The 12,800-nt window shown below is 45.1% G+C and overlaps 1 protein-coding gene across 3 annotated transcripts in view; it reads right to left on the reverse strand.

The window, feature by feature from the left end:
* TPH2 (tryptophan hydroxylase 2) overlaps positions 1-12,800 on the reverse strand; it is a 123,399-nt gene that overhangs the window by 71,994 nt on the left and 38,605 nt on the right. For all 3 annotated transcript variants that reach the window (XM_029597623.1, XM_029597624.1, XM_029597622.1), the window contains exons 6-7: positions 9,410-9,606; positions 2,998-3,133 (exon numbers count right to left, since the gene is read on the reverse strand). In XM_029597623.1, coding sequence (XP_029453483.1) covers positions 2,998-3,133; positions 9,410-9,606 — 333 coding nt within the window. The remainder of the gene's footprint in view (positions 1-2,997; positions 3,134-9,409; positions 9,607-12,800) is intronic.

The raw sequence follows: 12,800 nt of genomic DNA on the forward strand, positions 1-12,800 counted from the left end.
CCCAGGGAGAGACTGCAGAAGAGGAGCACAGGGCCACGGACACACAAAGCCCCAGGGAGAGACTCCAGAAGAGGAGCACAGGGCCACGGACACACAAAGCCCCAGGGAGAGGCTCCAGAAGAGGAGCACAGGGCCACGGACACACAAAGCCCCAGGGAGAGGCCCCAGAAGAGGAGCACAGGGCCACGGACACACAAAGCCCCAGGTTGAGGCCCCAGAAGAGGAGCACAGGGCCACGGACACACAAAGCCCCAGGGAGAGGCTCCAGAAGAGGAGCACAGGGCCACGGACACACAAAGCCCCAGGGAGAGACTCCAGAAGAGGAGCACAGGGCCACGGACACACAAAGCCCCAGGGAGAGTGGGTGACTCGCCAGAATGATGGCTACTGCCTGGAGTCAATACCCTTATTCAATAAACATACACATGCTTACTGTGACTCCAACATCGCTCTAAGCTTCAACAGCAAGAGGAAATGTGGAAAAAAGGATTCGCACTCACAAAGAGGGGAGTAGCTGGCTTGTTACGGCAGTTACTACCCCAAATCAAATAAGCCTGATACTTCACTTTCAATGCATATACAGCATAATTCTCTGCTTCAACGGCAGGGGAGAAGAAAAACTGATACTTCACGCATATCCAGCATAGCTCTCTGCTTCAACGGCAGGGGAGAAGAAAAACTGATACTTCACGCATATCCAGCATAGTTCTCTGCTTCAACGGCAGGGGAGAAGAAAAACTGATACTTCACGCATATCCAGCATAGCTCTCTGCTTCAACGGCAGGGGAGAAGAAAAGAGGGTTCGCACTCACAAAGCGGGGAGTAGCTGGCTTGTTACGGCAGTTACTACCCCAAACCAAATGTGCCTGATACTTCACTTTCGATGCACATCCAGCATGGCTCTCTGCTTCAACAGCAAGGGAGAAGACTGATACTTCACGCATATCCAGCATAGCTCCCTGCTTCAACGGCAGGGGAGAAGAAAAACTGATACTTCACGCATATCCAGCATAGCTCTCTGCTTCAACGGCAGGGGAGAAGAAAAACTGATACTTCACGCATATCCAGCATAGTTCTCTGCTTCAACGGCAGGGGAGAAGAAAAACTGATACTTCACGCATATCCAGCATAGCTCTCTGCTTCAACGGCAGGGGAGAAGAGGGTTCGCACTCACAAAGCGGGGAGTAGCTGGCTTGTTACGGCAGTTACTACCCCAAACCAAATGTGCCTGATACTTCACTTTCGATGCACATCCAGCATAGCTCTCTGCTTCAACAGCAAGGGAGAAGACTGATACTTCACGCATATCCAGCATAGCTCCCTGCTTCAACGGCAGGGGAGAAGAAAAACAACCAATAAGGGCTGTATAACATAGTCTGGGTAAAACAAATAAGCATGGGTGCAGCTTGCTTATTGCGGCGGCTACTACCCCTAACTAATCAAGCTTGATATTTCACTTGGATGCAGCTCCATCACTGCTCTCTACATTAAAGGTGAGGGTGGAAGGGAAATAGAACCAAGAGCTAAGAGAAACAGATAAGTATGAGAAAAAATGCGTGAAGCTTGCTGGGCAGACTGGATGGGCCATTTGGTCTTCTTCTGCCGTCATTTCTATGTTTCTATGAGAGGCTCCAGAAGAGGAGCACAGGGCCACGGACACACAAAGCCCCAGGAAGAGACTCCAGAAGAGGACCACAGGGCAGGCAATATTAATTATTTTATTTTATTTTTTTTTATACCCCATTCACGGATGGTTAGGAGAAAATCCTGTGGTCCATCTAAATCTGCTTTTAGCAATCCCAAAAAATCTGGCTTAAGTTGTATTTTAACCCTGTTGCATTGCAAGGTAGGGCTCCAGTGGGATTTCCACTAAGGAATGGGGACGTGCAGCGTACAGTAGATTGGAGAAATGTACCATATTTGCCACAACACCCCCATGGGAGACTGCTACAATGATTTATTCTTACATTGCTCTCCAATAGAGACCGACCCGTCTAGTGCCTGTGGAGCTTTTCTTTTCATTTCCTTAAGTTTATATAATACAGGCCCAGAGCCCTGGCTGAGGAGTCTTGGTTAAAAGATTGATTTCCAGTTCCTACCTAGCACTTGGTGGCTGGTGCCTCTTTTTTGAGCAGTTAATCCAGTTTGAGATTTTCATTGGGAGGGTTTTATTTTCATTCCCTACAAAAAGGAGCGAAGACCTGAGGACTTTTTTAAGTCACCCGGGTTTCCCTCAGTCCGAGCAATTACAGAAAGAAGGAGAGGATACCCAGCTGGCACCAGAACTGGGAGGAGAGGGGAGAGCCAGTCAATCACATTGGTGCTCCCTAAAGGCAAAACAGCCAAGGAAGTGCCCAGAAGGCACAACAAAACGTTAGGAGGGAATTGGCGAGCTGAAGAGAAGGCAGCGGATCCTGGGTATTTCAGGGGAATCCTTAGGGGAATAAGGGGACCTTTTCCATCCATGCAAACAGAAGGAACTCTGAGGGGGGAGAGATTAGGGCATCACAGATTCAGAGATTGAATGTTTTTACTTGCACTATGGAGATTTGTACCAAGTGCCATATTATTCCAGTGAAGCTTTATATTGGACTCCCAGCCCAGTGTCCAGCTTTCTCTTTATTGGTATTTGGAAGAATAAATACGCAAAAGCATGGTTTATCCTTCCATCCCCCCTCCCCACAGTAGAAGATCTGCATTGGGGTGGATAGAGAGAAGACTAGGACTTAGCCCTGGTACTGAGTATGAACCATACACCACCACCCCCACCCCCCCCTGGGAAAGGCCAATGATAAAGTGACAGAAGTGTTATCAGTTGTACGGTGCATTCTCTCATGTTCAAGAAAAATATTGACTATAGATATTCTAATACAAACCCACAGTGATTTAGGATACTGATTATAAATCATATCTAAACTAATGTGCTTCTAGTCAGTCCCCTAATGCTGTCTGGATACCCTCCAAACCCCACACATATCTGGTGTAGTGAATACTTACGGTTCTGGTGTGTAGAGAGGATCGGAGCCATGCCTCACATACTGAGTACAATGAAAAACCCGATAGGCCAATCCAGCTAGAAAATCCCTGGGAGACAGGTACCCGGCCACTGGCCTCACCATGAAGCCCGATCTTTCTAAAGAGAGAAAACAGGGGCATAAACATGCGATGCCAATACACGCCTGCTATGAGGATGAGAATCAAAGAACTTCAGCAGCCATGTACAATAAAAGTGGGGGGGTCAATATTCAGCTGCCGGACATCCGGCAGCTCACCCAGATAATCTGTAGCAGATATTCAGCGATGCGGGTGTCAGATGTCTCAGCGTTAGCCAGATACGTTTATCCAGCTCGTTTTAGGACTGCTCTGCCCCAGAACAAGCCAGGGCACCCCAGACCTAGCTGGCTACGCTAGAAATGGTGAAACCGTCAAGATTTTTAAACCCTGCTGTCAGCCCGGCTAAGTCCGGAACTTAGCTGGACCAATCCTTTAAATATTGACCCCAATATGTGCACATACATTGGCCACAAAAAGGGGGTGAATTAGTACGGGTTTGAAGCATGAAAACCCAGCATCAATTGCGAAGGCCTCCACCATAGCTTCTGTCCATTCGCGCATGTTTATCAAGGTCTATGAAAGACGCACAAATGGACAGTAGGCAGGGTTGAAGCTCTGATGATTGGTGCTACCACTCGCAAGTTTCAATCGTCTGCTAATTCAAGCCCTTTTTTTTTTTTAATCTCTGATAAACCAAGTTAATCAAACAAGAATTATGTTTTTCGCTCCTCAAATCCATAGTTTGTCCATTCCTATGTTCTGTTCCTTCCCTTGCTTGTTACAATCCTTGGTCTCCGAAAAGATTTTATTTAGCACATTTCTTGGGCATACAAAGAACTGCATTTTGTATTATGACTATGCCCACCTGTTTCTAAAGGTTTTCGCCCCTGAAATCCAATTTATTTGTATGGCATTCATACCTTGAATGTGTCAATTCACCAAGGTAGTGTTAGAGCAGAAAGATCAAAGGAGCAGCAATGCTGATTTACTGGCGTCAGAGGTTATCAGCGTGACCAAGCAGAGAGAGTTTAACACCTCCAGAATTAACTAAAAATCTGAAATACTTTAATGGTTTTGTTTGTTCCAACTGCTGATTGCATTATTAACATTTTTATATTAGCAGCCGCAAGTGCCAGATTTTCCTGATTTATTTTGAGAAAAAAAATGTTTTACTCCTGACTAGGATGCATTTAACCTTCATTAAATAATTTTTCAGTGATGTCCCTCTCGTTAGAAGTGATTTTGCTCATATATAGTCAACCCGACCCAATCAACCGGGATAGCTCCATAATTTGTGATTGCTGATTACTAATCTACACAAACATTTTAATAACATTATAAACCAGCTCAAAAAAGGGGGCTATGGCTTAAGTTTTGAAGGTGCTCACCCCAATCAAAGGAAGGGGCCAACATATTAAACTGGCAAAGTTCGTAGCAGGCGTGAGCCAGTACTGGCTCATTTAATTATCATGCAGATGGATTTGTGGGGATTTTCAACACCTGGTTTTGCTACTGTGAAATCACTTGTGAGCTGGTTTGCACAATTCTGCATTAGCAATTTTGAATGGTTTTTGCCATCAGCTGGGCAAACCCAAAATTACATATAGTAAAAAAAAAAAAAAAAAACGGCAAATAGGAGGCGTAAGACCGTGCTATTTTTTAACATTTACAAAGCCGGTCACACGTCAGTACATCGGCCTCTAGGCCTGATAAAACGGAAGCGCTGCTCTAGTAGAGCTCATGTACTTTCAAACTGGGACTTAGATATCCCAGGGCAAACCCATAAAATATCAGGAGGACAGAGGCTCTCCAAGATTTAAAAAATAACCTCTGTGCACTGTAGCATCAGTGTCTGTTCTGGCAGGTAACAGGCATTTGTATTTGTAACTTCATTCCCCTTGCCTTGGAGCCACGTACATGCCAATATCTGCGATATTTCTCGAAATATGAACATATTCATCTTTTCATGGTGTTTCTTGGAAGAAAGGCAAATTCCTCAGCATTAATTAAATGATAATAGGAGTTTGGATTTATTGCCTGCCTTTTTTTAATGCAAAATTCACCCAACGAGGTTTACAGTACGCTAGGAAAGTCACCTGCAGCTTTACAAATACAAGTACACATCGGAATAGCGGTTAAATCACAGTTCAATTTGGCGATCAAATAGTGCACCTTAGTACTATAAAAACACCTCAGTGTCTGCAGATTTTACAGTTGACCTGACTAAAAAATGAAGGCCTGGTGGGAAAGTAAAAATGTGGATATTTTCCTTTTTTTTTTTTTGTCTTCTAGCCTTGGTGGCAAGTCACAAGAAAAATCATCTTGCAATGACTTGACCAGAAAAATGATATAAGATGTGTAGGCTTCTCTACTCAACCCATTTGCATCCCAATGTACTGAACGTTTGTCCTATAGGCTCAAAATGGGAGGGAACCTTTAGTACATCAAGTGCCTGAAAAACCTCTCGTATACCACAGGGAACATAAGCTGCCGCAATCACTGACGTTTATTAAATAATTACCTAATTCTTCTATACAGTTTTAATAAATAAAAACCTATTTTTGCCAGCAAAGGGTTCCCTCTACAGGGAGCACAATACACTGAAAAAAAAAAACCAACTAGAAACTTTCAAACAAAATCCAAAGATGAATTGAGAAAATGGCTTTGTTTTTTTATTCATTAGAAATCATTAAAATACCGTGAGAAATAGTACAGGGTAAACACGCGCAGTATCAGACATCACTTCTAAGGAGGCGATTTTCTCACTGCTCGCAGCTTGTGCATTTTTGCCCCGGTTTTAAATGTGAAAGGACATGCATGCTTTCACTTTGAAAATTACCTTGGGAAAAACGATGGCACGCACGCGCGCCAATCTATGTGCACAGTTTTCTCGAGAAATAGCACGCGCATGTTTTGCAAAGTTCAAATATATGGAGTTAACTTTCAAAGCTTTTGGTGTGTTCAATTGGCGCGCACACACACACACACACACACACACATGTAAGCAGTGTGAACGCGCGGAGGTGCTGTTTTGGAAACGTTGCAAGCCCATGAGTACTTGAGGTGTCACATGTAAGTGCAAACGGAGGAAAGATGCAGTGGGGTTTGGAAATTCACGTACAAGCTGCTGTTTTTTGGATTTTGCAAAATATAAGACTTTAAAGAAAATAAATACCGGACTTGTCTGCACATTTTTACACCCTGTTAATTAAGTGAAATTGTGCTGGTCTTTTTAGCTGCAGTTTTTGGGTGGGAGGGTCAGGATGAAGTGCTGGAGGGAACCGGTGATTCCAATATGAGCATAAATGAATATTTATGAAGTGGAGTATGCAAGATCTTTATAAAAAAAAAGACCTGACTTCAGGATTAGTACACGGACAGGTTACAATCATCGCACAGTTTGTAAAATGGGTAGCGAATGTATGCATTTTCCTGCATTACATGCGCACATACTCTTGGGGCAGAAATACGCAGTACTTTATAAACAGTGCGGCTCCCACTATATAGTTTACATAATACTTGCCTAAATCTCCGCGGGCTCACTTGGGAGTGCATTTCGTGACTTACCCAGAGCACTGAAAGTTGGCCTGCTCAGCCTGGCCTCAGCTCGCTGTGGGTAGTGTACGCGTGCGGTGGCCCTGCGTAACTAAGTCTACAGGCACATACACAGAGGGCATCGGTTAGAGAGAGAAATCTCACTCATGGAAATGGATTGTTTCCTTTTGATTATTGATCCTGAAAAAACATGCTTGTTAAGATTTGTGCCAAAAGAAAAAAAAACTCTCAGGTCTGCCTATCCGCCCTTTCCCTCTGCTGCTGCTGCCCACCACCAAAGCACCAATAGCAACCCTCAAACTCTCCTAGACCCTAGTGGACCTGGATAAACTAGTAACTCGGAATAAAGATGTCTTCTCGACTATGCCCGGGAGAACTCACTTAGCTTGTCACAATATTATTACAACCCCAGGAGTAATAGTTAAACAACGGCCCTACCAGATTCCTGGAGCCAGGAGGCAGGTGGTAGAAGCTGAGGTGAAAGAAATGCTTCGACTTGGAGTAATAGAGGAATCCAATAGTGATTGGTCCTCGCCTATTGTAATGGTACCTAAACCGGATGGTAGTATCCGGTTCTGTATTGACTTCCGGAAGGTCAATGAGGCTTTGAAGCTGGACGCATACCCGATGCCTCGCGTGGATGAACTTATTGAATGCTTGGGAACTGCCCAATTTATCTCCACGCTTGATTTGACAAAGGGGTACTGGCAAGTTCCCCTGGCGCCAACTGCGATGGAGAAAACGGCTTTTTCAACACCGAAGGGACATTTCCAGTTTACGGTCCTACCGTTCAGACTTCATGGGGCTCCAGCTACCTTCCAACGCTTGGTAGACCGCTTACTACGCCCACATCAGGGTTATGCAGCGGCCTATCTTGATGACATAGTCATTTACAGTGGAGACTGGGAGACACACCTAAGGCAATTACAGGCCGTACTTACAAATCTATGAAAGGCTGGATTGACAGCCAACCCCAAGAAATGTAAATTAGGGGGTCAAGAAGTACAATATCTGGGATACTCCCTTGGGAGAGGGAAAGTCCACCCACAGACACGGAAAATAGAAGCAATTACCTGAGTCTCAGTCCCACAGACAAAGAGTAAGGTGAGAGCCTTTTTAGGCCTCATCGGTTACTATCGACGGTTCATTCCAAACTTTTCAGAAAAAGCGGAGCCCCTCACATGCCTATTACAAAAGAAAGCCCCAGAGAAGGTTAGATGGTCTGCAGAGGTGGAGGAAGCCTTCCAGGGTTTAAAGAAAGACATATGCTCGGAACCTGTTCTACTAAGTCCGGACTTTACCAAGCCCTTTATAGTACAGACAGACACATCAGAGGTGGGGCTAGGAGCCATCCTCACACAAGAGAAAGGAGACTATATCTTTTTTGAGATGCGGCGACCAGAATTGTACACAGTATTCAAGGTGTGGTCTCACCATGGAGCGATATAGAGGCATTATGACATTTTCCGTTCTATTAACCATTCCCTTCCTAATAATTCCTAACATTCTATTTGCTTTTTTGACTGCTGCAGCACACTGAGCTGACGATTTTAAAAGTATTATCCACTATGATGCCTAGATCTTTTTCCTGGGTGGTAGCTCCTAATATGGAACCTAACATCGTATAACTACAGCAAGGGTTATTTTTCCCTATATGCAACACCTTGCACTTGTCCACATTAAATTTCATCTGCCATTTGGATGCCCAATCTTCAAGTCTTGCAAGGTCCTCCTGCAATGTATCACAGTCTGCTTGTGATTTAACTACTCTGAATAATTTTGTATCTGCAAATTTGATAACCTCACTCGTCGTATTCCTTTCCAGATCATTTATATATATATTGAAAAGCACTGGTCCAAGTACAGATCCCTGAGGCACTCCACTCTTTACCCTTTTCCACTGAGAAAATTGACCATTTAATCCTACTCTCTGTTTCCTGTCTTTTAACCAGCTTGTAATCCACGAAAGGACATCGCCTCCTATCCCATGACTTTTTAGTTTTCGTAGAAGCCTCTCATGAGGGACTTTGTCAAACGCCTTCTGAAAATCCAAATACACTACATCTACCGGTTCACCTTTATCCACATGTTTATTAACCCCTTCCAAAAAATGAAGCAGATTTGTTAGGCAAGACTTCCCTTGGGTAAATCCATGTTGACTATGTTCCATTAAATCATGTCTTTCTATATGCTTTACAATTTTGTTCTTGAGAATAGTTTCCACTATCTTTCCCGGCACTGAAGTCAGGCTCACTGGTCTATAGTTACCTGGATCGCCCCTGGAGCCTTTTTTAAATATTGGGGTTACATTGGCCACCCTCTAGTCTTCAGGTACAATGGATGATTTTAATGATAGGTTACAAATTTTAACTAATAGATCAGAAATTTCATTTTTGAGTTCCTTCAGAACCCTAGGATGCATACCATCTGGTCCAGGTGACTTGCTACTCTTTAGTTTGTCAATCTGACCTACTACATCTTCCAGGTTCACAGTGATTTCGTTCAGTTCGTCTGACTCATCACCCCTGAAAACCATCTCCGGAACTGGTATCTCCAAGATCCTCATTAGTAAACACAGAGGCAAAGAATTCATTTAGTCTTTCTGCAATGGCCTTATCTTCCCTAAGAGCCCCTTTAACCCCTCTGTCATCTAATGGTCCAACCGACTCCCTCACAGGTTTCGTGCTTTGGATATATTTAAAAATACAACGATAAGAAGGAAAGCCCTCAGTTACACGGCAGCCTCTCCTGTGGCTCCGTTCCCATACTGCCACGTTTCCTGAGCGCACTCAGGCCTTACCTTTAAGAAAGCTGGAGACGTCTTCAAGCTGTGGCACGTTGTCCTCTCTGTAGCCGCAGTACTTTGTCAGCAGAGGCAGGTTTTTTAGGTACTCTCGACAGGCATGAGTGGGGTAGAGTTTTGTGAGCTCCCTGAATACAGTCCCCCACGTTTTGATTTCCTCCGCCGTGTACTCTATCCTGGGTATGGGCTGGCCGCTGATTAGAAAAGAAGACAGTTTTCAGAGGCAGGTCATGGCTTTCACTTTACCCTAATCTGCTAGCCAGGAGATCCCCAATGCCACCAATATAAAAGAAAAAAAACCAACTCTCTCATTGCTACGTAAGCTTCCCCGATCCCAGCAGATAAAGAATGCAGAAATCAAGAATTCTCTTGTTTTACTTTCAAAAGTGATATAACACAGTCCACTCCAGCACACAAAGGAGAAATATGCTTCTCTTCTCGAAACAGTTAAAGAAGTTAAATATTATTATCTGGTTGACCACAGGTAAGGATCTCTTGGCCCTAGCAGTTTGGATGCCCCTGCCCTCTGTGACATCGTTTACCCAACTCAATCAATCCATGGTCATTCCCTCTATTGCCCTTCCCGCCATCCTCTAGAATGGCCCAGAACTGGAAAGAACAGCAAACACAGCAGGAAGGACAGATAAACAGAGAAGTGCTTTCATTTTTAAAATGACAGAGAAATCACAATGTCGTTTGTGTCATTTTCTGTTGCTCCCCATCTGAAAGACACACACACACACAAAAATCACTTCTGTTTTGTTTCAGAGCACACTAAATTATTTTAATGTAATGCAAACATACAGGCGACACACTAAAGTGTCGCGACACACACTTTAGAAAGTTCTGTGTTAGAGGAACATAAGTGAGAGTAAGATTTCAGAGGTGCAGCCTCCTAGTGTTAGAGGAACATAAGCGAGAGTAAGATGTCAGAGGTGCAGCCTCCTAGTGTTAGAGGAGCATAAGCGAGAGTAAGATGTCAGAGGTGCAGCCTCCTAGAGTTAGAGGAGCATAAGCGAGAGTAAGATTTCAGAGGTGCAGCCTCCTAGTGTTAGAGGAGCATAAGCGAGAGTAAGATGTCAGAGGTGCAGCCTCCTAGAGTTAGAGGAACATAAGCGAGAGTAAGATTTCAGAGGTGCAGCCTCCTAGTGTTAGAGGAGCATAAGCGAGAGTAAGATGAAAGAGGTGTAGCCTCCTAGTGTTAGAGGAGCATAAGCGAGAGTAAGATGAAAGAGGTGCAGCCTCCTAGTGTTAGAGGAGCATAAGTGAGAGTAAGATGTCAGAGGTGCAGCCTCCTAGTGTTAGAGGAGCATAAGCGAGAGTAGGATGTCAGAGGTGCAGCCTCCTAGTGTTAGAGGAGCATAAGCGAGAGTAAGATGAAAGAGGTGCAGCCTCCTAGTGTTAGAGGAGCATAAGTGAGAGTAAGATGTCAGAGGTGCAGCCTCCTAGTGTTAGAGGAGCATAAGCGAGAGTAGGATGTCAGAGGTGCAGCCTCCTAGTGTTAGAGGAGCATAAGCGAGAGTAAGATGTCAGAGGTGCAGCCTCCTAGTGTTAGAGGAGCATAAGCGAGAGTAAGATGTCAGAAGTGCAGCCCCCGAATGTTAGAGGAACATAAGCGAGAGTAAGATGTCAGAGGTGCAGCCTCCTAGTGTTAGAGGAGCATAAGCGAGAGTAAGATGTCAGAGGTGCAGCCTCCTAGAGTTAGAGGAGCATAAGCGAGAGTAAGATGTCAGAGGTGTAGCCTCCTAGTGTTAGAGGAACATAAGCGAGAGTAAGATGTCAGAGGTGCAGCCTCCTAGTGTTAGAGGAGCATAAGCGAGAGTAAGATGTCAGAGGTGCAGCCTCCTAGTGTTAGAGGAGCATAAGCGAGAGTAAGATGTCAGAAGTGCAGCCCCCGAATGTTAGAGGAACATAAGCGAGAGTAAGATGTCAGAGGTGCAGCCTCCTAGTGTTAGAGGAGCATAAGCGAGAGTAAGATGTCAGAGGTGCAGCCTCCTAGAGTTAGAGGAGCATAAGCGAGAGTAAGATGTCAGAGGTGCAGCCTCCTAGAGTTAGAGGAGCATAAGCGAGAGTAAGATGTCAGAAGTGCAGCCTCCTAGTGTTAGAGGAGCATAAGTGAGAGTAAGATGTCAGAGGTGCAGCCTCCTAGTGTTAGAGGAGCATAAGCGAGAGTAAGATGTCAGTGGTGCAGCCTCCTAGTGTTAGAGGAACATAAGCGAGAGTAAGATGAAAGAGGTGCAGCCTCCTAGTGTTAGAGGAACATAAGCGAGAGTAAGATGTCAGAGGTGCAGCCTCCTAGAGTCAGAGGAGCATAAGCGAGAGTAAGATGTCAGAGGTGCAGCCTCCTAGTGTTAGAGGAGCATAAGCGAGAGTAAGATGTCAGAGGTGCAGCCTCCTAGTGTTAGAGGAGCATAAGCGAGAGTAGGATGTCAGAGGTGCAGCCTCCTAGTGTTAGAGGAGCATAAGCGAGAGTAGGATGTCAGAGGTGCAGCCTCCTAGTGTTAGAGGAGCATAAGCGAGAGTAGGATGTCAGAGGTGCAGCCTCCTAGTGTTAGAGGAGCATAAGCGAGAGTAAGATGTCAGAGGTGTAGCCTCCTAGTGTTAGAGGAGCATAAGCGAGAGTAGGATGTCAGAGGTGCAGCCTCCTAGTGTTAGAGGAGCATAAGCGAGAGTAGGATGTCAGAGGTGCAGCCTCCTAGTGTTAGAGGAACATAAGCGAGAGTAAGATGTCAGAGGTGCAGCCTCCTAGTGTTAGAGGAACATAAGCGAGAGTAAGATGTCAGAGGTGCAGCCTCCTAGTGTTAGAGGAGCATAAGCGAGAGTAGGATGTCAGAGGTGCAGCCTCCTAGTGTTAGAGGAGCATAAGCGAGAGTAGGATGTCAGAGGTGCAGCCTCCTAGTGTTAGAGGAACATAAGCGAGAGTAAGATGTCAGAGGTGCAGCCAGCACCCCTCCAGGCCCTGCTCTTCTCCTGGATGTCTGCACAATGCTGGGTGCACAAAGATGGCATATGTAGGATGCCACTGAAAAGCTGAACCAGTTCTGTGGGGAGCGATGCTGGTTGACTGCAGGCGTGCGTCCAATCGTAATATTGGGGGTTTCATTGGCACAGCAGCAACAAGGCTATTGTGTGCCAAACCCTTGCTTAAGACATATTATAAAATGGCAGGAGGAAAAAAGTAAAATCAGATCCGTGATTCCATCAATTAGAACATTTTATGCAATTATAGTAAATTACATTTTTGAAAACCAGTCAATGGGGCCGGTCTGATGGCTCAGTGGCAGTGCTAGCATGTTCCCTGGGCGAGCTGCGGAGGTAGCATTCATGACCCCCCGCATGCCCCCCTCCGGAAGGTGTGGGATGAGTGAGTCATAGTCAAGTAATGATG

The sequence above is a fragment of the Rhinatrema bivittatum genome, chromosome 4 (assembly GCF_901001135.1).
Source record: "Rhinatrema bivittatum chromosome 4, aRhiBiv1.1, whole genome shotgun sequence".
Classification (NCBI taxonomy): Eukaryota; Metazoa; Chordata; class Amphibia; order Gymnophiona; family Rhinatrematidae; genus Rhinatrema; species Rhinatrema bivittatum.